The 26,081-nt window shown below is 41.7% G+C and overlaps 1 protein-coding gene across 5 annotated transcripts in view; it reads left to right on the plus strand.

The window, feature by feature from the left end:
- The window catches only part of NAALADL2 (N-acetylated alpha-linked acidic dipeptidase like 2), a 1,725,756-nt gene that overhangs the window by 1,323,817 nt on the left and 375,858 nt on the right, over window positions 1–26,081 (plus strand). For all 5 annotated transcript variants that reach the window (XM_073674925.1, XM_073674926.1, XM_073674927.1 and 2 more), the window contains one exon: window positions 7,700–7,795. In XM_073674925.1, coding sequence (XP_073531026.1) covers window positions 7,700–7,795 — 96 coding nt within the window. The remainder of the gene's footprint in view (window positions 1–7,699; window positions 7,796–26,081) is intronic.

Consider the following 26,081-nt stretch of genomic DNA (forward strand, 5'->3'; position numbering starts at 1 on the left):
GGACCTTGCAGATGTTAGCCCTTCCGCATACAACTCCTCCTCCTCTACTTCCTCCACCTCCTCTTGTGCCACCACCTGACTCCGAATTCTGTTTAACATGTGCTCCAGCATGTAAATCACCGGAATAGTCATGCTGATAATGGCATCGTCAGCACTAAACATCTTCGTCGCCATTTCAAAACTGTGCAGAAGGGTGCATAGGTCCTTGATCTGAGACCACTCCTCCAGCGTGATTTGCCCCACCTCTGAATCTCGTTGGCCCAGGCTATACGTCAGAACGTATTGCACCAGGGCTTGTCGGTGCTGCCACAGTCGCTGCAACATGTGCAGAGTTGAATTCCACCGGGTAGGCACATCGCATTTTAGCCGGTGAAGTGGCAGGCCCAACGACTTCTGTAGAGATGTAAGTCGCTGAGCTGCGGGATGCGAACGGCGGAAGTGAGCACACAGCGACCGTGCCCTCTGCAGAAGGCCATCTAGTCTGGGATAGTGGGCTAAAAATTGCTGGACAACCAGGTTCAACACGTGAGCCATACAAGGCACGTGTGTGACATTGCCCCGGCGAAGGGCCGCACCGAGGTTTGCAGCATTGTCGCACACGGCCTTCCCTGGTTTCAGGTCCAGTGGAGTCAATCATTCATGAAATTGGTTCTCCAGAGCTGACCACAACTCCTCAGCTGTGTGACTCACATTTCCCAGACATTTCAATGTAAAAACCGCCTGATGACGTTGAGCCCTACTGCCAGCATAGTAAGGAGGTGTGCAGGATCCCTTCTGCGCAGTTAGAAAGCTTGTGGCATGACCAGACAGGCTTTGGGTGCAGGTGGAAGACCGAGAGGAGGTTGAGGAGGCAGAAGCAGTGGAGGAACTTTGACATAAAGAGGATTGACGCACAACTCGTGGGGACGGCAAGACTTGGACAGCAGCCCCTTGTCCTGCTGTCACCATAGTTACCCAGTGCCCAGTCAGCGACATGTAACGCCCCTGTCCATGCCTACTTGTCCAAGTGTCTGTGGTGAAATGCACCCTGTCACACACAGAGTTTCTCAAAGAAGCGGTGATGTTGTGTGCGACATGCTGGTGGAGCGCAGGCACACCTTTCTTTGAGAAGTAGTGCCGACTGGGCATCTGGTACTGGGGCACTGCGACGGACATAAGGTCTCGAAAATCCTCTGTGTCCACCAGGCGGAAAGGCAGCATTTCTGTAGCCAAGAGCTTGCAGATGGTGAAATTCAACCTCTTAGCTTTCTCATGGCTAGGAGGAAATGGTCTTTTACTTGTCCACATCTGAGGGACCGAGGGCTGGCTATTGTGCTTAGACGGGGTTGATAAGGGTGTCCCCGGCAAACTGCCGGTCTGTGAGGAAGATGCAGGCGGACATGTTAGGTTGCCTTGATCCAAAGGTGGTGCTATCGATGTCGGACAGCGCTCAAGACCAGCTGGTGTTACCACCTCCAAAGAAAATGATGACCTGCCAATCACGCTGGCTGTTGCGGGTAAAGAGGTGGCAGGTCTGCGCCCCAAAACAGGTGTGACTGCTGTCCCCCCAGTCACAGAGGATGAAGAGGCCGCGGATGCACAAGATATGGCAGACGGTGGTTGGCCCGGTCGGCTAGGCCGCATTGTAGCACACTGAGCTTCCCACTGCAACTTATGCTTCATGTCCATGTGCCGGTTCATGCATGAAGTACTCAAACTATGTATTTTTTGGCCTCTACTTAGCTTTTGCTGACAAATGTTACAGATAACACGAGTTGGGTCATCTTTATCGATCTGAAAAAATGCCCAGGCTATGCAAGGCTTAGCACCCATGCGACCTGAAGAGCCACCACGACTTGTGGTGAGAGGCAGAGTTGTGTTTGAGGATGCAGTTGTTGACGTGCTTCCAGTACTACGTCTCTGTCCAGGAAGGCGCAACCTGACCTCGTCGTCACTAGCATCTTCCTCCACCTCCTCTGCTGACCTCATCTCTTGGCTGACTGTGGGTTGACAGTAAGTGGGAACTCCGACCTCATCATCATCACCCTGTGCGTTATCACACCCGTCGTCCTCAGAGCCAACCTGTTCCTGCCCTGACAAAAAACTAAAGTTGTCGCTCCAATCAGGTATTTGAGTCTTATCATCGTCTTCCTCATTGTCTCCACCAACAGGAGTTACAGTTTGGGAATGAGGGTCTACATTATGGTCAGAACCTTCTGCGTCTGGTCCTGGATCCGACTCATAAAGATTCTGGGCATCAGTGCAGATCATTTCCTCGTCTGGATTCACAGAAGCGCTGGAGTCGACCTCTGATTCCCAGGCTATAGTATGAGTAAACAGCTCTGCAGACTCAACCATCTGTTCTACCTCATACTCAGATGGGCAGCTGGAGATTTGGGAGCTGTGAGGAAGCAAGTGCGATTTGGGTGACACCTTTGAGGACTGGAGTATTTGTGATGTTGAAGTTGATGTGGAGGAGAGCCCACTTAAAGGAGCACTTGATATCCGTTGAAGCACCTGCTGTTTTTGTGCCTCATCTGGAATTTGTAGCGATTGGCGTGGCCGTAAGAAAGGGATCTTATCACATTGTCCGCTAAAAGAAGTAGACATTTTAGTTTGGCTGGAAGATGGTCTTTCTTCTGCACCTACCCCACGGACACAACCTTTTTTCCCCTTCCCAACATGCCTATTCCCCTTTCCACCAGCAGCAGGCCTTTTTCCACTCATTTTGGTGGTTAACTAATTCACAACTCTGGAGTTGTTTGCACAAAAAAACAATGGATGGTAACCGAGCAGAGCTGAGTGGCCAAACTGTGGTATTAGGCCAAAACTATTGGCTGGGTTAGATGCAGAAAAAAATTATTTTTAATTTGCAACCTGATGGAGGTCAGTATAGATGGACTAATAGACCAAGTCCCACACACCGCTAGAAGCCCAAATATTTTTTCAGAGCTAGATGCAGAAAAAAATTATATTCAATTTGCAACCTGCTGGAGGTCAGTATAGAAGGACTAATAGACCAAGTCCCACACACTGCTAGAAGCCCAAATATTTTTTCAGAGCTAAATGAAGAAAAAAATTATTTTTAATTTGCAACCTGATGGAGGTCAGTATAGATGGACTAATAGACCAAGTCCCACACACTGCTAGAAGCCCAAATATTTTTTCAGAGCTAGATGCAGAAAAAAATTATTTTTAATTTGCAACCTGATGGAGGTCAGTATAGATGGACTAATAGACCAAGTCCCACACACCGCTAGAAGCCCAAATATTTTTTCAGAGCTAGATGCAGAAAATTTTTTTATTCAATTTGCAACCTGATGGAGGTCAGTATAGATGGACTAATAGACCAAGTCCCACACACTGCTAGAAGCCCAAATATTTTTTCAGAGCTAGATGCAGAAAAAAATTATTTTTAATTTGCAACCTGATGGAGGTCAGTATAGATGGACTAATAGACCAAGTCCCACACACTGCTAGAAGCCCAAATATTTTTTCAGAGCTAGATGCAGAAAAAAATTATTTTTAATTTGCAACCTGATGGAGGTCAGTATAGATGGACTAATATACCAAGTCCCACACACCGCTAGAAGCCCAAATATTTTTTCAGAGCTAGATGCAGAAAAAAATTATATTCAATTTGCAACCTGCTGGAGGTCAGTATAGAAGGACTAATAGAACAAGTCCCACACACTGCTAGAAGCCCAAATATTTTTTCAGAGCTAAATGAAGAAAAAAATTATTTTTAATTTGCAACTTGATGGAGGTCAGTATAGATGGACTAATAGACCAAGTCCCACACACTGCTAGAAGCCCAAATATTTTTTCAGAGCTAGATGCAGAAAAAAATTATTTTTAATTTGCAACCTGATGGAGGTCAGTATAGATGGACTAATAGACCAAGTCCCACACACCGCTAGAAGCCCAAATATTTTTTCAGAGCTAGATGCAGAAATTTTTTTTATTCAATTTGCAACCTGATGGAGGTCAGTATAGATGGACTAATAGACCAAGTTCCACACACTGCTAGAAGCCCAAATATTTTTTCAGAGCTAGATGCAGAAAAAAATTATTTTTAATTTGCAACCTGATGGAGGTCAGTATAGATGGACTAATAGACCAAGTCCCACACACTGCTAGAAGCCCAAATATTTTTTCAGAGCTAGATGCAGAAAAAAATTATTTTTAATTTGCAACCTGATGGAGGTCAGTATAGATGGACTAATAGAACAAGTTCCACACGCTGCTAGAAGCCCAAATATTTTTTCAGAGATAAATGAAGAAAAAAATTATTTTTAATTTGCAACCTGATGGAGGTCAGTATAGATGGACTAATAGACCAAGTCCTACACAGTGCTAGAAGCCCAAATATTTTTTCAGAGCTAGATGCAGAAAAAAATTATTTTTAATTTGCAACCTGATGGAGGTCAGTATAGATGGACTAATAGACCAAGTCCCACACACCGCTCGAAGCCCAAATATTTTTTCAGAGCTAGATGCAGAAAAAAATTATATTCAATTTGCAACCTGCTGGAGGTCAGTATAGAAGGACTAATAGAACAAGTCCCACACACTGCTAGAAGCCCAAATATTTTTTCAGAGCTAAATGAAGAAAAAAATTATTTTTAATTTGCAACCTGATGGAGGTCAGTATAGATGGACTAATAGACCAAGTCCCACACACTGCTAGAAGCCCAAATATTTTTTCAGAGCTAGATGCAGAAAAAAATTATATTCAGTTTGCAACCTGATGGAGGTCAGTATAGATGGACTGATAGAATGATGCTATGCCCAAAAGATTTTACTTCACTAGGTGCAGTAAAAAAATTGGTATTCTATACACAGGTGGTATATCTTGCAACACAGATAGGCTACTCCACTGACTAACACACTCTGCAATAGGCCAAAAAGGATTAGCTTTGCTAGATTCAGCCAAATGCTGTGAAAAAAACTTGCACAGCACTGGCACAGACCTGCCTGGCAAAAACTGATAGGAACTGATGTAACCTAGTCCTGAAAAGGACTCCAATTACAATTAGTCTTTACTCCCACAATCTATCTATTTAAGAGCACAGACCTGCTTGATAAAAGTCGTAGGAAATGCTGTAACCTAGTCCTTAAAAGGACTGCAATCACAACTATTCCCTACTCCCAAGCTATCTGTATATTTGTGCGAAAATTGGCTTGAAATTAACAAGGTATAGCGCACACAGCAACAGCGGTGCCGTCTAACACGCAGCTGCAGCAGTGAGAAAATGGTGGCGACGGGGAAAATGGCTTGGTCTTATAGGGCAAGGACATGTGACATACACTGCCAATGACACATGCCCTTGCTTGTGTGAAAAAAAGCACTTCGCTCCGTGTGTGCACTGCTGATAGGCTGACAGATTGCACCTCCCCACTGCAAATGCGGGAAAGAGAAAAAAAAATGGAGATCTTCATTGTTCCTGCAGAGATCCATCCCCTGCCCCTCCCCCCGCCCCGCTGTACACTCAAACTGCGTATTAACATTAATTTTCATCATTACTGAGAAAAAATCCAGTTATGATTTTGGTGCACGAACAGTTATCGAACATAACCTCGAAAAGCCGAATTTTTCTCAAATTGTTCGTGTTCGCCGACCGGCTCGAACACCGCCCAAAACAGCTCGAATTTGAGATTGGCGAACAGTTCGAGTAGAACAACGCTCATCTCTATTCTTGAGGAATGACTGCAGTACAGAACACAATATCATGGCTAATAAAGTGTATACAGCTCTGAAGTGCAGAGAAGAGTTGAGCAGATCGATTAACAGGGGATCTAGTTTTAGTTAAATTTCCTGAAATTTGTGGTTTCACATAATTTTAGATTTCATTTTCAGTTTGAAAAAAAAACAAAACACAACTTCCCAGGCACCATTTCCCACACCTCTGGCAAAATTCATTCTGCTCTGCAATACAGGTCTCCCATAATGACATGCAGCTATGACATCTTATAGATTAGCATACCTTTTTTTGAAGCGAGTCAATACCTTGGCCATAAGAGATCAGAGGAGTGCAGTTGGTACAAAAAAGTCGTTTTCCATCTCGTGTCATTGAATAAGACTCTCCTGTAGAGTGTAAGATCCTATGGTTATCAGGGTCCTCTCCTTCCTTCTACTTTATAATATAAGCTCTTTTGGTCTGCAAGGTCCTCTCGTTCCTGTATAGTGTAAGCTCTTGTGGCCAGTGTGGTACTCTTTCTGTCTCTCTTGTCTTATGGCCAGCTGGGTTTTATTTCCGAGCAATTGCTAACTTTCCAGTTTTGAGGTTTGCACAAATTAATTTGTCGTAAATTGAATTTTTGGGGGAAAATTCGGTAAAGTTGCCAAATTCGAATTTCAAAAGATCATTTTATTTCCAATGAGGAGTAAACAAAACTGTTTGGTGCCAGACAGCTTTCCTCGCATAAGAACCAATTCAGACGTCTGTAAAGCATGGCCCCTATACAGACCGTGGTGTATGGATCACATCACATCATAGGCAATTATATGAGACTGTTTAGTTCAGGTTGGGAGACCTGCAGCCAATCCATGCATCATGATCCATACACGGACCACGTTACAAGGATGTCTGACTTTCGCCTAATTTAGCAACAAATTATGTTTTAAAGTGTTAATCAGTCTTAATTTTTTTGCAATCTTCTTATTCTCTTAATATTCTATCAGCATACAAGTTGAATAATTATTTTAATCTTAGGCAGTTTTGTCTATCACCTTTGACAGTCTGCTACTAATCATACTTCTGTCCTGAATATAGATTTCTCTAAATTTAATTTGTGTATTTGAGAATTCATTTTCATCAAATTGGTATTACATAATGAAATAAAAAAAAATTTGAATATGTATTTCCTGAAAATGTGCCCTACCATTTTTATTCTACCTATATTCCAAGATCATGGAAGTCTTGTAATGGTAATTTGCTAATGGATACTGTAAAACAAAATGCAGATAAATAGAATAATTATAATAATGTACAGAAAGAGTATAACATTATAAGGATGTAAACATATGATATGATTCATAACCATGTGCAGTGCTGAAAGTCAATGCCTGGCATTGAGATGCCAAGAGAAACCCCTATAATGGGGCATACTTAAATGGATGCTATTAACTTTTTAAAAAATACTGTATATAAAAACATGTATGAATTATGTGACAAACACATTAAAAACACATGCAAAATAAGATATTTTTTAAGCAGTTGATTGTTCATATTGCTATGAAAGGTCAATACATCTTTAAGAAAAAGTAATTAGCAATAAACATAAATAGATTTTTCCTTTCTGTCACAAGCTGCTTCCTCATTAGGATCACAGTCTGATTTTCTCCATCTCCGGGTCTGTCAGCATCAATCATATACTCATCTGGCATTTCCCTCTGCTGTAATATGATGGATTGCAATTTCACACTAATTTTATGTGAAAGAACAAAACCTTTGATCGATTGCATGTGATCATAGATTCTATAGAATTTAATGATTATGATGTACATTTTAATGATTGTGACATATGGCTCAAATTAATTTGTATTGCCATCCAGAACTTGATCATGTATATTTTATAGCACTATCTTCGCTTTCAAGGTGAAGATCTCAAGGTGTTAGCACACTAAATATACAATTATTATATAAAGGTTGTGCAGTTCTAAGTTAATGATCAGTGGTATTAAATATTAATTGTAATAATATTTATTTGACTTCAGACATCACACATCTATTCAGAAGCATTATTCAATAATGAGGAAAAATCAAACCAGCAGATTGATGCTTTCATCCAACTTCATGAATATATTGCCAAGGTAAGAAAAAACACCTATCATGAATAATGAGTATTTATTATAAATTATCCAGATGTTATACTTTTTTAAAAAACAAGAAAAATAAAATTAACAAAAATTAACATAATGCCCTTTAGTACATCACTGTATATATCCAAAATTCTTTGCTTGGTAGCCTTGTGGCCAAGTCCAAAATCTAGCTGATCACACTGATTATTTATAAACATAGTCACCAGAAACATGGATCATTAAACACAATTAGATTTTACTGATTACCCTACAAGGGAATATGGTCTTACCTAGTAAGATTCAAGGGTTTCAGGTCCCAAAAGTCACAAATTAAAAGCAACTAAATCCTAAGCAGGTGCAGAAGTCACAATGAAGTAAATGATCTATACTGTGAGTGCAGACATAGAGACAATAAACCAGGGAAGACATAAAAGGTGGAAAAAAAATCCAGAAGTACGATTACCAGGTGACTAACCAGACGAAGCAAGACATAGGCAAAATCTTAAATCAAGGTATAATGTTAAAGTAAGGGTGATAACACAGAATAGCCTCAATGTAATGGCAAGGAACACTGTCTTTATACATAGGCAATGGATGAACAAATGAACATCAAATTGAATCTGCAGACAGACATACCATCTTTGCAGTAATCAGCTTGCCATAGAAACCTGATGCTATGAGCAACCATAAGATATTCCTTTTCTTAAAATCTCATGTTGTTTAGTTTGAAATGTTGAAAATTTTAGACTGTGTAATGAGTGGAAAAATAGTACAAGAATAGTAGATACCAGTAGAGAAGGAGATACACATACATATTTATATACAATAATTATAACCTCAACAATATCAATTGCTTTGAACCCAGTTTGTCTATATTTCAAAATCAAATATAATAAGAAATAACGTAGTTGCACAATCAATCTATCCAAATTTAAACGATATGTAATAAAATTAGACACAGCAATGCCATCCCTGCAGAAACGTAACATCACGTTAAGACTGGTTTCACACATTTGTATTTCCAAGCCCAAATTCCATAGGAGCCTTACATTCCAAGGCTCATGGATTCAAAATGCAGAAAATATGAACCACACAGAAACCGTTACAGAAGCGATCAGTCTGCTAAAATTTTTCCAAGAGCTCATTGACCTCTCATCGAGGAAGTAAAAGTAAGAACCCTGACAAAGCTTAATTGGGAGATGGGTATTTATGGGAGGCTTGCAAGGTGAAAACCACTGGTAACCAAATCTCACCAATACATTCCTAAGGGTCTTGTCTCAAATTTTTAAAAGTATCCACTAATCTGACTCCAATCCTTTTGGTATAGTGTTCTGTGGATTGATGAGCCAAAGTAGAACGTTTTGAAAACAAAAAAATGTCTTTTTATTTGGTGTACAGTTATAACAGCATTCTACAAGAAGACTAATAACACCCGTCAAACATGGTTGTATTGTGGTGGAATGCTTTAGTATTTGAGCTTACATGCTGTATATTTTGCTCTGCACCACAAAATCTGGTCAATAAGCTCAACTGGGATATGTAGAAATACAATGATCTGAATGTCAACTGTGGCACCTATTTAAAAATAAAATATCTAAAATTACTACTTAAAACTTTGTTTTATTGAAGATTATAAATGATACCATGTTTGGGAGGTTCCGAGCTCAGTAAACTGTTTTTGATTAGCTTAAATTCTCTTTTTATAAAAAGAATAAATCAATATTTGGTAACCAATGATACATATAACTTTATACTGGGAACATTTCTGGTGTAAATAAGAAATGCATTGTTTTTTTTGGAGGGAAACTGGTAAATCTAGTCCATTCCTGCTCAGTTTATCTGCTGAAAATTTTGTTGCTGAGAGATTTACTATTTGATTTCTGTATTGCTTACTGTTGGACAGCTGTGATCATAATATCTCAACTTTATAAAGATGAACAATCTGTTCATTCTAAAGGGAGTACTAATGGCAATCTGTTTATAGATATATTTTCTTAATATGACTCCTTTTTAAGAGCTCTCTGTCTTCACTTGGTTAACTCTTTCATCCAAGTGATTTAAAGACATAAAATACATTACATTTGTCATCAATGATAGTATGTGAATTTATAGCTTAAGGGTCAAGAGTGTAGTAATTTATATTACCTTTGCCAGTTTACTTGCATTAAATCTTGGAATGCATTTTCAGGTACCAGATTTGATATTGAATCTGCAAATATAAACTAATATATGAGTATATGTCCTGTACCCACTTCTCAGCTTGTGACTTTGGTGTAACAACAAAGCATTAATCTATGTTCACTCATTTAAACTTGCACTCACCATCCACTCAGGATGCAAATTGAGCATAAACCACAGCCCAATACAGTCTGCACACCCCAGATACACAACATGCTGCCATGACTCTCCAAACAAACATGGTGATGAGACCCCAAAATGCAAACTGCTTTCTGACAATCAAAAAGCACAGAAAGTCTATTAATTATTTAGGGTATGCAATAACCACATTTATTATGGTTTTAGGTTTTAATATAAAAAGTAAAGTGCTTGCAAAGGGGGTATAAAAAAGAGACAAAGTAGGGTGAGATTCAAACATGCAAAATAATTATAGAAAATAGAAAGAAAAATAACAGAAAATACTGAAATGCTTACAATCTATGGATAATCTTCTGTTTCTTTTAGGGTAGGAAACTGATACAACCCCCACCATGTGATGGTCTTTACATTTTTCCAAGGATATTTTTATGTCCCCAAGCCTGTGCTCTGGTTTGCAGGACCACCTTTGAGTTCATTAGATAAATTGAAGTTATTGGTATGACTGGACTGTGAGTTAAGGCTCATTCAGACTAGTGTTGAGCCACCCCCGTAGTGTTCGGGTTCGGTTCGGTTCGTCGAACACCGGGATGTTCGAGGAACTGTTCGTCGAACTGTTCGTCGAACACCTTAGAACACCGTCGAACACCGTTAAAACCAATGGTAGGCAAACAAAAAGACATAGAAACACATAGAAAACACCTGCAAAGGTGTCCAAAAGCTGACAAACTGCTCAGAAGACACTCTCTTTAAAAAAGCCGGCCGGCAAATTCAGCAGCGGCATACACCGGTACCCGACAATTTAGACAAGAAGGAATAGAGCATCACACATAGATTAGATAGATAGAAACATGTCAGTCACACATATAAGAAGCACAGTGACAGTGTTGGTTACTGCACTTGTCATTTAGTGTAAAGGATTTATTAAAAAAAATATTAGTGTTTTCATGCACCGTCTCTTTAAAAAAGCCGGCCGGCAATTCAGCATCTGTACCCGACAATTTAGAACAGAAAGATAGAGCATCACACATAGATTAGATAGATAGAAACATGTCAGTCACATATATAATAAGTACAGTGATAGTGTTGCTTACTGTACTTGTCATTTAGTGTAAAGGATTTATTTAAAAAAATAATAGTGTTTTCATGCACTGTCTCTTTAAAAAAGCCGGCCGGCAATTCAGCAGCGGTACCCGACAATTTAGAACAGAAAAATAGAGCATCACACATAGATTAGATAGATAGAAACATGTCAGTCACATATATATGAAGTACAGTGATAGTGTTGGTTACTGTACTTGTCATTTAGTATTAAAATAAAGGATTTATTATTAAAAAAATTGGCGTGGGGTTCCCCTTAATTTTAGGCTCTAGCGGAGGTTAAGCAGACGGCTGGGGCAGATGTTTGAAGCCTGGGAAGGGGGTAATACCCACGGAGCTTCCCAGGCTACTAATATCAGCCCCCAGCTGAATACATAGCCTTTACTAGCTATTAACACTAGGACTACTGGACTCGTGACCCCGCCTAGAACTACTGAAAGGAGTCATTTTGACTCCTTGCTTGTTTTCGTTTATTTTTAGAGTTTCATTTGTGGTTATTTATTAATAATTATATTTTTTGTAATGTATTATTATTGTGAGATCCAACAGTAATGCTTTTGATTGCTTTTTTTCTGCTTTTCTTATTTTTCTACAGAAAATAACAATAATTATAATAGACGTTTTTCAAACATTTTTTTTTATTCAAGTGCACACATATAAACAACAACTGAAGAACAAAAAGCAGAGAAAATGTAGGTGGAGGAGCATAAAAATGAAAATATGGCACAGAATTCACCTTCTAAACATTTGGTGTTTCGCATTTTAGGCATTGCCTTTGATTTATGGCAGTACATTGCCCACACAAAGACTTACCACAAGTCTTACAATTTCCGACAGATCTATTTTTCTTGCACTTTTCTTTGATCTGGCAAAATTTTGTTTGAACCATCACTTCTGAGCATGTAGAAACTTGGGACGTGGAACCCTTTTCCCTATCTGTGACATAAGGACCACTCAACTCTCTCACAAGCGTTTGCAAAAATGCCTTGCGTGACATTTTTTGGTGGGTAATCTCCTTGAATATTATCCATGCATTTATACCCGCAAAGTCTAAGGCATTTTCAAATGCATGAACAGGCCATCTCCTTGTGCATGTTCGTGTGGTATATTTTCGTGCCATCTGATCCACTACATCTACTCCATATTTTGTTTCAATGTAAAACTTTACCGTTTCTGGAGTTTTTTTAGCGGAATCAGACGCAACAACAACATCTGGATGGACGGAACTCAAAATGACAACATTTTTGTTGGGCTTTCCTTGATATACTGTAAGTGTAAAATTGTCTTCATTTCTAAACACTTTAGTGTTGTACAATTCCTCTTTCATGGATTTTATTTCTTTAGGCACTTCTCGCCTTATCTTGTTCAGTGTTCCCACGATGGTTGTTCCTTTGCTTTTTAGCTGTTTAGCTAATTTTACTGAAGTAAAATAATTATCGGTTGTAACATTGCGACCTTTTTTCAAAAACGGGTCCAATAACTTCATTACCACATGGTCAGCTAAACGGTCCTCAGCACGGCGTGTGTCATCTTTGCCTAGATAAGGGAAGCCATTTGCCAGATATTTGCTCCTCTTATCAACAGCTAGCCAATATTTGTGGCCATATTTATCTGGTTTGGAAGGCATGTACTGCGTGAATGGACACCTAGTTTTGCTTGGGAAAAGTTGCTCATCCACTGTTATGTATGGGCCAGGTTTGTAACACGCAATACAATTTTCAATAAACCTGTCCCACACAGTAGAAAATAGAGCAAACTTGTCCGTTTGCAGTCTCTCCGATCGAGTAGATTTCTCATCAAATCTGAGAAACCTCATAATTTCAACAAAGCGGTCCCTAGACATTGTCGCTTTGCAAAACGGTATTCCCCAGTCATTACACCAAATACTGCTAATCGAGTGACGGTTCGTGCCAGATATTCCACGAGCATAGAATATCGCAATGAATGCATCTAGCTCCTCATCAGATAGAGCAAACTGTAAATTAATGTTCCTGCATGCTTCTGCAAGCGTACAGTTCTTTATATGTGTCAATATATATGAATCAAAAAATAAACGCCATGCGCTCAAAGGACTATCGATAATGATATTTCTTCTGGCGTATCCTGTAGGGCCAGGTGCTTCTCGAAGAATATTTTGGCTGTCACGCCTACCAGGCAAGTGTTCTCCAATTTCAACAGGTTTCCATTGAATACCATCCGCTGAAACTAGTATTCCTTCAGATTCGCCTTCTCTGGTGTTTGTTGTTGCATTACCTTCGCCGCCATCGTTATCTGTTGTTCTTTCATTTCTGGGACGTTTTGCTGATTTTTTCTGTCCACGACCAGGAGGATGGTCACGAGGCAACATAACTGCATGAGCCCGATCCCCAGTTGATGTGCTTGGAATATCTGTAAAAAGTTGATGAATATTTAGAATTTTTGTTTTGTAAGGGTCCGTGCACACTGGCTGGATTAGCGGCGGAATATCCGACCGGATATTCTCACCACAATCCGGCCCGTACCTGCCCGCTCAGGTACAGAGCGGAGTTTCATACCTGAAGCTCCACTCCGAACCCCAGGCTGGAGCCGCTGTCTGGGACGGAGCCGTGCTCGCGCGTAAGCAAGCGCTGCTCTGTCCCTGACAGCGGCTCCAGCCCGGGGTTCGGAGTGGAGCTTCAGGCATGAGCGTGCAGGTACGGCCTGTATTGCGGCAAGAATATCCAGATGGCTATTCAGCCAGAATTCTGCTAGTGTGCACAGGCCCTAACTCAGTGTGTGGAAGAACAAATAAGTACACATAACTACTTACCTTCTGGATTTGTTCCTTCTGAGTCTTCAGATTCACTTGATATGTTCTGAGGAATGAAATCTTCATCACTGTCAGAATCAAATACATGTTCCTGCAATTTGGATTCCGATTCATCCTCCGGTATGGATTGCAAAGTAGCCAGAATATCCTGAGGCTTTATCAAACGTCTTCTCTCCATATTCCTCACAAATTCCATAATTCTATATAGTTCCCTGCTGAAAAATAGAAATGAAATGAAAACTAAAAGAAATAATAACTGTTCTGCCACCTTCAAAAGTAGGTGGGCTGAATCAGTTGACAGACAGCTAAACTATTTCATAACAATTCATACCTGTATGAGTCTTCAGAGCTCGTATGTCTGCGTCTGTTTTCTTTGTCTCTTCAGCTGAACTGAAAGTAAAGTTACTATCCAGAATACTGTCTCCTGCTAGGACCTTAGAAAAACACCACCCTTCATTAGCATAAGATAAGAGCCTAGAGTAAACAAGCTATTTTGTTCAGCATTACACAGTAATACAAGCAGATAAAACACAAGGAAAATGTGAAAAGTTGACATGTAAATTGAACTACATCTATATGAACATCAGGGTAAATAAGACAGAGTGAAAAAATTATGCACAAAACTTTATAGCAACATTTAGTGACAAAAGGACCTCAAAATATAGTAGGGAGTCAAAATTACTCCCTTCAGTAGTTCTTGGTAAATTTTGAAAAAAACGCGCAAATTTTTCACCAAAATTATTTATTCTCACAAAATCTTTTTTCACATCATATTTGAGGAAAAGTCACCGAGTTTCAAGCCGGAATTCTGAAAAATGTAGTCACAGAAGAGAAATAAAAAACGAAAGGAGTCAAAATGACTCCATCAGTAGTTCTAGTGTTAAAATGGGGGACCCCCCAAAAAAAATGACGTGGGGTCCCCCCTAATTTAATAGCTAGCAAAGGCTAGGCAGACAGCTGGGGGCTGATATTAATAGCCCAGGAAGGGAGCCATGAATATTGGCCCCCTCCCAGGCTAGAAACACCAGCCGTCAGCCGCCCCAGAAATGGCGCATTCATAGGATGCGCCAATTCTGGCACTTAGCCTCGCTCTTCCACGCTGCCCTGGTGCGGTGGCAGGGGGTAATAGGGTTGGGGTTGATGTCAGCTTATAATGCCAGCTGACATCAAGCCCAGGTTAGTAATGGAGAGGCGTCTATAAGACACCCCCATTACTAACCCCATAGTCAAAGTTAAAAAAAACACAAACACCCAGAATAAAGTCCTTTAATTGAAATAAAGACACAATCCTTTATTGTTCTAAATTAAACCATACTTACCATCACGCCCATTCCAGCTGAAGCCAACGATCTCCTGCAATAAAAGAAAAATAATAAAGCAACCTCATCCTTACCTTTCCATGGTTCCCACGACAGCTTCAGCTCTGCTACATCGAGATGACAGGCTGGACCGCAGCAGAACGCTGCCATCCAGCCTGTCATCCCGCAGACACTGAGAAGCGCAGGCTTGCTTGCGCTGCTCAGCGTCTCTCTGTGACGACATCCAGATGAGCCGAGTTCATGTCCAATGAACTCGGCTCACCTCATGCACGTCACTGACAGCGTGGGAAAATTCTCACGCTGAAGCGTTGATTGCAGGAGAATTTTCCCACGCTGTCAGTGACGTGCAGGAGGTGAGCTGAGTTCATTGGACATGAGCTCACCTCATGCACATCACTGACAGCGTGGGAGAATTCTCCTGCACTCAGCACTTCAGCGTGAGAATTTTCCCACGCTGTCAGTGACGTGCATGAGGTGAGCCGAGTTCATTGGACATGACCTCGGCTCATCTGGATGCCGTCACAGCGAGACAGTGAGGAGCGCAAGCATGCCTGCGCTTCTCAGTGTCTGCGGGATGACAGACTGGATGGCAGCGTTCTGCTGCGGTCCAGCCAGTCATCTCGATGTAGCAGAGCTGAAGCTGTCGTGGGAACCATGGAAAGGTAAGGATGAGGTTGGTTTATTATTTTTCTTTTATTGCAGGAGATCGTTGGCTTCAGCTGGAATGGGTGTGATGGTAAGTATGGTTTAATTTAGAACAATAAAGAATTGTGTGTTTATTTCAATTAAAGGACTTTATTCTGGGTGTTGTGTTTTTTTTAAATACTTTACTAGAAATTCATGGCGGTCATGTCTAATACTGGCGTGACCCCATGAATTTTGGGCTTGGGGCCAGCTGATAATACCAAGCTGGCCCTAACCCCTTTATTACCCAGTGAGCCACCGCACCAGGGCCCTGGATGAGTTGGGTACAGCGCCAGAAGATGGCGCTTCTATGAACGCGCCATTTTCCGGGGTGGCTGCGGACTGCAATTTGTAGCGGGGGGGGGCCCAGAAAGCTTGGGCCTCCCTGCGCTGCAGATTCCAGCCCCCAGCTGCCTAGTTGTACCTGGCTGGACACAAAAATAGGGCGAAGCCCCACGTACTTTTTTTTTAATTATTTCATGAAATTCATGAAATAATTAAGAAAAAAAGGGCTTCCCTATATTGTTGTGTCCGGCCAGGTACAAATAGGCAGCTGGTGGATGGGGGCAGCCCGTTCCTGCCTGCTGTACCTGGCTGGATACAAATATAGTGCGAAGCCCCACTTCAATTTTTTTAAATTATTTCAGGAAATTCATGAAATAATTTTAAAAAAATTGACGTGGGGCTTCGCACTATATTTGTGTCCAGCCAGGTACAGCAGGCAGGAACGGGCTGCCCCCAACCACCAGCTGCCTATTTGTACCTGGCCGGACACAACAATATAGGGAAGCCCTTTTTTTCTTAATTATTTCATGAAATAATTTAAAGAAAATTGACGTGGGGCTTCGCCCTGTTTTTGTGTCCAGCCAGGTACAACTAGGCAGCTGGGGGCTGGAATCCGCAGCGCAGGGAGGCCCAAGCTTTCTGGGCCACCCCCGCTGCAAATTGCAGTCCGCAGGCACCCCGGAAAATGGCGCGTTCATAGAAGCGCCATCTTCTGGCGCTGTACCCAACTCATCCAGGGCCCTGATGCGGTGGCTCACTGGGTAATAAAGGGGTTAGGGCCAGCTTGGCATTATCAGCTGGCCCTAAGCCCGAAATTCATGGGGTCACGCCAATATTAGACATGACCACCATGAATTTCTAGTAAAGTATTTAAAAAAAACACAACACCCAGAAAAAAGTCCTTTAATTGAAATAAACACACAATTCTTTATTGTTCTAAATTAAACCATACTTACCATCACGCCCATTCCAGCTGAAGCCAACGATCTCCTGAAATAAAAGAAAAATAATAAAGCACCATCATCCTTACCTTTCCATGGTTCCCATGACAGCTTCAGCTCTGCTACATCGAGATGACAGGCTGGACCGCAGCAGAACGCTGCCATCCAGCCTGTCATCCCGCAGACACTGAGAAGCGCAGGCTTGCTTGCGCTCCACAGTGTCTCTCTGTGAGGGCTTCCAGATGAGCCGAGTTAATGTCCAATGAACTCGGCTCACCTCATGCACGTCACTGACAGCGTGGGAAAATTCTCCTGCACTCAGCGCTTCAGCGTGGGAGAATTCTCACACTGAAGCGCTGAGTGCAGGAGAATTCTCCCACGCTGTCAGTGACGTGCAGGAGGTGAGCTGAGTTCATTGGACATGAGCTCACCTTATGCACGTCACTGACAGCGTGGGAAAATTCTCCTGCACTCAGCGCTTCAGCGGGAGAATTCTCACGCTGAAGCGCTGAGTGCAGGAGAATTCTCCCACGCTGTCAGTGACGTGCAGGAGGTGAGCTGAGTTCATTGGACATGAGCTCACCTTATGCACGTCACTGACAGCGTGGGAGAATTCTCCTGCACTCACCGCTTCAGCTTGAGAATTTTCCCACCCTGTCAGTGACGTGCATGAGGTGAGCCGAGTTCATTGGACATGAACTCGGCTCATCTGGATGTCGTCACAGAGAGACGCTGAGCAGCGCAAGCAAGCCTGCGCTTCTCAGTGTCTGCGGGATGAGAGGCTGGATGGCAGCGTTCTGCTGCGGTCCAGCCTGTCATCTCGATGTAGCAGAGCTGAAGCTGTCGTGGGAACCATGGAAAGGTAAGGATGACGTTGCTCTATTATTTTTCTTTTATTGCAGGAGATCGTTGGCTTCAGCTGGAATGGGCGTGACGGTAAGTATGGTTTAATTTAGAACAATAAAGGATTGTGTCTTTATTTCAATTAAAGGACTTTATTCTGGGTGTTTGTGTTTTTTTTAACTTTGACTATGGGGTTAGTGATGGGGGTGTCTTATAGACGCCTCTCCATTACTAACCTGGGCTTGATGTCAGCTGGCATTATAAGCTGACATCAACCCCAACCCTATTACCCCCTGCCACCGCACCAGGGCAGCGTGGAAGAGCGAGGCTAAGTGCCAGAATTGGCGCATCCTATGAATACGCCATTTCTGGGGCGGCTGACGGCTGGTGTTTCTAGCCTGGGAGGGGGCCAATATTCATGGCTCCCTTCCTGGGCTATTAATATCAGCCCCCAGCTGTCTGCCTAGCCTTTGCTAGCTATTAAATTAGGGGGGACCCCACGTCATTTTTTTGGGGGGGTCCCCCATTTTAATAGCTAGTAAAGGCTATGTATTCAGCTGGGGGCTGATATTAGTAGCCTGGGAAGCTCCGTTGGTATTACCGCCTTCCCAGGCTTCAAACATCTGCCCCAGCCGTCTGCTTAACCTCCGCTAGAGGCTAAAATTAAGGGGAACCCCACGCCAATTTTTTTAATAATAAATCCTTTATTTTAATACTAAATGACAAGTACAGTAACCAACACTATCACTGTACTTCATATATATGTGACTGACATGTTTCTATCTATCTAATCTATGTGTGAAGCTCTATTCTGTCTGTTATAAATTGTCGGGTACCGCTGCTGAATTGCCGGCCGGCTTTTTTAAAGAGACGGTGCATGAAAACACTTTTATTTTTTTTGATAAATCCTTTACGCTAAATGACAAGTACAGTAAGCAACACTGTCACTGTACTTCATATATATGTGGCTGACATGTTTCTATCTATCTAATCTATGTATGATGCTCTATTCTGTCTGTTATAAATTGTCGGGTACCGCTGCTGAATTGCCGGCCGGCTTTTTTAAAGAGACAGTGCATGAAAACACTATTATTTTTTTAAATAAATCCTTTACACTAAATGACAAGTACAGTAATCAACACTGTCACTGCACTTCTTAGATATGTGACTGACATGTTTCTATCTATCTAATCTATGTGTGATTCTCTATTCCTTCTATTCTAAATTGTCGGGTACCGCTGCTGAATTGCAGGCCGGCTTTTTTAAAGAGACGGTGCATGAAAACACTATTATTTTTTTTGATAAATCCTTTACGCTAAATGACAAGTACAGTAAGCAGCACTTTCACTGTACTTCGTATATATGTGGCTGACATGTTTATATCTATCTAATCTATGTGTGAAGCTCTATTCTTTCGGTTCTAAATTGTCGGGTACAGGTGTATGCCGCTGCTGAATTGCCGGCTTTTCATGTTTCACTGTTGGCACTGTTCCCATCGATTTGGGCAATCACTGTAATGCCACAACCACCATGGCTGTGGCATTACAGTGAGTGGCAGACAATCCCTGCATGATTGGTGCTCTAAATAGCGCCAGACATGCAGGACACGCTTTTGGTGCACGAACAGTTATCGAACATAACCTCGAACAGCCGAATTTTTTGCAAATCGTTCGGGTTCGTCGAACAACTCGAACACCGCCCAAAACAGCTCGAATTTGAGGTTGGCGAACAGTTCTAGTCGAACACCGCTCATCTCTAATTCAGACATCTGTAAAAATCGGTCTGTGCTCGGACCACAAAGCATGGACTGGGTCTCCCGACCAAAACTCAGCAGCCTCATATACAAGTGGTTCTCATTAAATTAGAATATCATCAAAAAGTAAATTTATTTCAGTTCTTCAATGCAAAAAGTGAAACTCTTATATCATATAGTCATTACAAACAGAGTGATCTATTGCCAGTGTTTATTTCTATTAATGTTGATGATTATGGTTTACAGCCAATGAAAACAGAAAAGTCATTATCTCAGTAAATTAGAATAATTAACAAAAAACACCTGCAAAGGCTTCCTATGCATTTAAAAAGGTCCCTTAGTCTGTTTCAGTAGGCTCCACAATCATGGGGATGACTACTGACTTGACAGATGTCCAGAAGGCAGTCATTGACACACTCCGCATGGAGGGTAAGCCACAAAAAGTCATTGCTAAAGAAGCTGGCTGTTCACAGAGTGCTGTATCCAAACATATTAATGGAAAGTTAGTGGAAGGAAAAAGTGTCGTAGAAAAAGGTGCACAAGCAACCGGGATAACAGCAGCCTTGAAAGGATTAAGAAAAGGCTATTAAAAAATTTGGGGGAGATTCCATTGGAGTGGACTGCTGCTGGAGTCATTGCTTCAAGACCCACCACACACAGATGTATCCAGGACATGGGCTACAAGTGTCGCATTCCTTGTGCCAAGCCACTCATAACCAATAGACAATTCCAAAAGTGTCTTACTTGGGCCAAGGAGATAAAGACCTGGACTTTTGCTCAGTGGTCCAAGGTTTTGTTTTCAGATGAAAGTAAATTTTGCATTTCATTTAGAAATCAAGGTCCTAGAGTCTGGAGTAAGAGGGGAGAGGCAAACAATCCAAGCTGCTTGAGGTCTAGTGTTAAGTTTCCACAATCAGTGATGGTTTGGGGAGCCATGTCATCTGCTGGTGTAGGTCCACTGTGTTTTATTAAGACCAAAGTCAGCGCAGCCGTCTACCAAGAAATTTTAGAGCACGTCAGCCTTCCCTCTGCCGACAAGCTTTTTGGAGATGGGAATTTCATTCTCAAGCAGGACTTGGCACCTTTCAAAACTCCCAGAAGTACCAATACCTGATTTAAAAACAACAGTATCACTATTGGCCAGCAAGCATGCCTGACCAAAACCCCATAGAGAATCTAGGTGATATTGTCAAGAGGAAGATGAGAGACACCAGACCCAATAATGCAGATGAGCTGAAGGCTGCTATCAAAGCAACCTGGGCTTTCATAACACCTCAGCAGTGCCAAAGGCTGATGGCTTCCATGCCACACCGCATTGATGCAGTAATTGATGCAAAAGGAGCCCCGACCAAGTATTGAGTGCATTTACTGAGCATACATTTCAGTAGGCCAACATTTTGGATTTTAAAAACATTTTTCAAGCTGTTGTTATAAAGCATTCTAATTTACTGAGCTAATGACTTTTGTGTTTTCATTGGCTGTAAGCCATAATCATCAACATTAACAGAAATAAACACTTGAAATTGATCACTCTGTTTGTATTGACTCTATAAAATATGAGTTTCACTTTTTATATTGAAGAACTGAAATAAATAAACATTTTGATGATATTCTAATTTAGTGAGAAGCACTTGTATGCCTTTAAGGATGCAGAGCTCTGGTCAGGAGACCGAGTGCAGACTGATTTTCATGGACTTCTGAATGAGCCCTTAATAAGGGGGCAAGTACAAAGAATATTAATTATTTTATTTCCGTGTATTTCTCTTACGTTAATAAAAAGGGAATGTTCAGCTTGGACAAAAGACATCTATCTGCTCATCTTTTGGAGCATGTAGCAAACATGCCAAGATTTGGTATCAAATATTACACTTTCTTTTTTTACATGGGATAACTCCCTTCAGTTCTGCTTCCTCCTATCCATTTAAACAAAATTCTATGGTAAAAATGTACCATATTGATGTCATACTTATTCCATATATGTATATGAGTAGAGATGAGCGTTGTTCTACTCGAACTGTTCGCCAATCTCAAATTCGAGCTGTTTTGGGCGGTGTTCGAGCCGGTCGGCGAACACGAACAATTTGAGAAAAATTCGGCTGTTCGAGGTTATGTTCGATAACTGTTCGTGCACCAAAATCATAACTGGATTTTTTCTCAGTAATGATGAAAATTAATGTTAATACGCAGTTTGAGTGTACAGCGGGGCGGGTGGAGGGGCAGGGGATGGATCTCTGCAGGAACAATGAAGATCTCCATTTTTTTTTCTCTTTCCCGCATTTGCAGTGGGGAGGTGCAATCTGTCAGCCTATCAGCAGCGCACACACGGAGCGAAGTGCTTTTTTTCACACAAGCAAGGGCATGTGTGATTGGCAGTGTATGTCACATGTCCTTGCCCTATAAGACCAAGCCATTTTCCCCGTCGCCACCATTTTCTCACTGCTGCAGCTGCGTGTTAGACGGCACCGCTGTTGCTGTGTGCGCTATACCTTGTTAATTTCAAGCCAATTTTCGCACAAATATACAGATAGCTTGGGAGTAGGGAATAGTTGTGATTGCAGTCCTTTTAAGGACTAGGTTACAGCATTTCCTACGACTTTTATCAGGCAGGTCTGTGCTCTTAAATAGATAGATTGTGGGAGTAAAGACTAATTGTAATTGGAGTCCTTTTCAGGACTAGGTTACATCAGTTCCTATCAGTTTTTGCCAGGCAGGTCTGTGCCAGTGCTGTGCAAGTTTTTTTCACAGCATTTGGCTGAATCTAGCAAAGCTAATCCTTTTTGGCCTATTGCAGAGTGTGTTAGTCAGTGGAGTAGCCTATCTGTGTTGCAAGATATACCACCTGTGTATAGAATACCAATTTTTTTACTGCACCTAGTGAAGTAAAATCTTTTGGGCATAGCATCATTCTATTAGTCCATCTATACTGACCTCCATCAGGTTGCAAACTGAATATAATTTTTTTCTGCATCTAGCTCTGAAAAAATATTTGGGCTTCTAGCAGTGTGTGGGACTTGGTCTATTAGTCCATCTATACTGACCTCCATCAGGTTGCAAATTAAAAATAATTTTTTTCTTCATTTAGCTCTGAAAAAATATTTGGGCTTCTAGCAGTGTGTGGGACTTGTTCTATTAGTCCTTCTATACTGACCTCCAGCAGGTTGCAAATTGAATATAATTTTTTTCTGCATCTAGCTCTGAAAAAATATTTGGGCTTCTAGCGGTGTGTGGGACTTGGTCTATTAGTCCATCTATACTGACCTCCATCAGGTTGCAAATTAAAAATAATTTTTTTCTGCATCTAGCTCTGAAAAAATATTTGGGCTTCTAGCAGTGTGTGGGACTTGGTCTATTAGTCCATCTATACTGACCTCCATCAGGTTGCAAATTAAAAATAATTTTTTTCTTCATTTATCTCTGAAAAAATATTTGGGCTTCTAGCAGTGTGTGGGACTTGTTCTATTAGTCCATCTATACTGACCTCCATCAGGTTGCAAATTAAAAATAATTTTTTTCTGCATCTAGCTCTGAAAAAATATTTGGGCTTCTAGCAGTGTGTGGGACTTGGTCTATTAGTCCATCTATACTGACCTCCATCAGGTTGCAAATTAAAAATAATTTTTTTCTGCATCTAGCTCTGAAAAAATATTTGGGCTTCTAGCAGTGTGTGGGACTTGGTCTATTAGTCCACCTATACTGACCTCCATCAGGTTGCAAATTGAATAAAAAAAATTTCTGCATCTAGCTCTGAAAAAATTTTTGGGCTTCTAGCGGTGTGTGGGACTTGGTCTATTAGTCCATCTATACTGACCTCCATCAGGTTGCAAATTAAAAATAAATTTTTTCTGCATCTAGCTCTGAAAAAATATTTGGGCTTCTAGCAGTGTGTGGGACTTGGTCTATTAGTCCATCTATACTGACCTCCATCAGGTTGCAAATTAAAAATAATTTTTTTCTTCATTTAGCTCTGAAAAAATATTTGGGCTTCTAGCAGTGTGTGGGACTTGTTCTATTAGTCCTTCTATACTGACGTCCAGCAGGTTGCAAATTGAATATAATATTTTTCTGCATCTAGCTCTGAAAAAATATTTGGGCTTCTAGCGGTGTGTGGGACTTGGTCTATTAGTCCATCTATACTGACCTCCATCAGGTTGCAAATTAAAAATAATTTTTTTCTGCATCTAGCTCTGAAAAAATATTTGGGCTTCTAGCAGTGTGTGGGACTTGGTCTATTAGTCCATCTATACTGACCTCCATCAGGTTGCAAATTAAAAATATTTTTTTTCTGCATCTAGCTCTGAAAAAATATTTGGGCTTCTAGCAGTGTGTGGGACTTGGTCTATTAGTCCATCTATACTGACCTCCATCAGGTTGCAAATTGAATAAAAAATTTTTCTGCATCTAGCTCTGAAAAAATATTTGGGCTTCTAGCGGTGTGTGGGACTTGGTCTATTAGTCCATCTATACTGACCTCCATCAGGTTGCAAATTAAAAATAATTTTTTTCTTCATTTAGCTCTGAAAAAATATTTGGGCTTCTAGCAGTGTGTGGGACTTGTTCTATTAGTCCTTCTATACTGACCTCCAGCAGGTTGCAAATTGAATATAATTTTTTTCTGCATCTAGCTCTGAAAAAATATTTGGGCTTCTAGCGGTGTGTGGGACTTGGTCTATTAGTCCATCTATACTGACCTCCATCAGGTTGCAAATTAAAAATAATTTTTTTCTGCATCTAACCCAGCCAATAGTTTTGGCCTAATACCACAGTTTGGCCACTCAGCTCTGCTCGGTTACCATCCATTGTTTTTTTGTGCAAACAACTCCAGAGTTGTGAATTAGTTAACCACCAAAATGAGTGGAAAAAGGCCTGCTGCTGGTGGAAAGGGGAATAGGTGTGTTGGGAAGGGGAAAAAAGGTTGTGTCCGTGGGGTAGGTGCAGAAGAAAGACCATCTTCCAGCCAAACTAAAATGTCTACTTCTTTTAGCGGACAATGTGATAAGATCCCTTTCTTACGGCCACGCCAATCGCTACAAATTCCAGATGAGGCACAAAAACAGCAGGTGCTTCAACGGATATCAAGTGCTCCTTTAAGTGGGCTCTCCTCCACATCAACTTCAACATCACAAATACTCCAGTCCTCAAAGGTGTCACCCAAATCGCACTTGCTTCCTCACAGCTCCCAAATCTCCAGCTGCCCGTCTGAGTATGAGGTAGAACAGATGGTTGAGTCTGCAGAGCTGTTTACTCATACTATAGCCTGGGAATCAGAGGTCGACTCCAGCGCTTCTGTGAATCCAGACGAGGAAATGATCTGCACTGATGCCCAGAATCTTTATGAGTCGGATCCAGGACCAGACGCAGAAGGTTCTGACCATAATGTAGACCCTCATTCCCAAACTGTAACTCCTGTTGGTGGAGACAATGAGGAAGACGATGATAAGACTCAAATACCTGATTGGAGCGACAACTTTAGTTTTTTGTCAGGGCAGGAACAGGTTGGCTCTGAGGACGACGGGTGTGATAACGCACAGGGTGATGATGATGAGGTCGGAGATCCCACTTACTGTCAACCCACAGTCAGCCAAGAGATGAGGTCAGCAGAGGAGGTGGAGGAAGATGCTAGTGACGACGAGGTCAGGTTGCGCCTTCCTGGACAGAGACGTAGTACTGGAAGCACGTCAACAACTGCATCCTCAAACACAACTCTGCCTCTCACCACAAGTCGTGGTGGCTCTTCAGGTCGCATGGGTGCTAAGCCTTGCATAGCCTGGGCATTTTTTCAGATCGATAAAGATGACCCAACTCGTGTTATCTGTAACATTTGTCAGCAAAAGCTAAGTAGAGGCCAAAAAATACATAGTTTGAGTACTTCATGCATGAACCGGCACATGGACATGAAGCATAAGTTGCAGTGGGAAGCTCAGTGTGCTACAATGCGGTCTAGCCGGCCGGGCCAACCACCGTCTGCCATATCTTGTGCATCCGCGGCCTCTTCATCCTCTGTGACTGGGGGGACAGCAGTCACACCTGTTTTGGGGCGCAGACCTGCCACCTCTTTACCCGCAACAGCCAGCGTGATTGGCAGGTCATCATTTTCTTTGGAGGTGGTAACACCAGCTGGTCTTGAGCGCTGTCCGACATCGATAGCACCACCTTTGGATCAAGGCAACCTAACATGTCCGCCTGCATCTTCCTCACAGACCGGCAGTTTGCCGGGGACACCCTTATCAACCCCGTCTAAGCACAATAGCCAGCCCTCGGTCCCTCAGATGTG

The sequence above is a fragment of the Phyllobates terribilis genome, unplaced genomic scaffold, assembly GCF_046119375.1.
Source record: "Phyllobates terribilis strain yellow unplaced genomic scaffold, ASM4611937v1 Scaffold_3__8_contigs__length_932513732, whole genome shotgun sequence".
NCBI lineage: Eukaryota > Metazoa > Chordata > Amphibia > Anura > Dendrobatidae > Phyllobates > Phyllobates terribilis.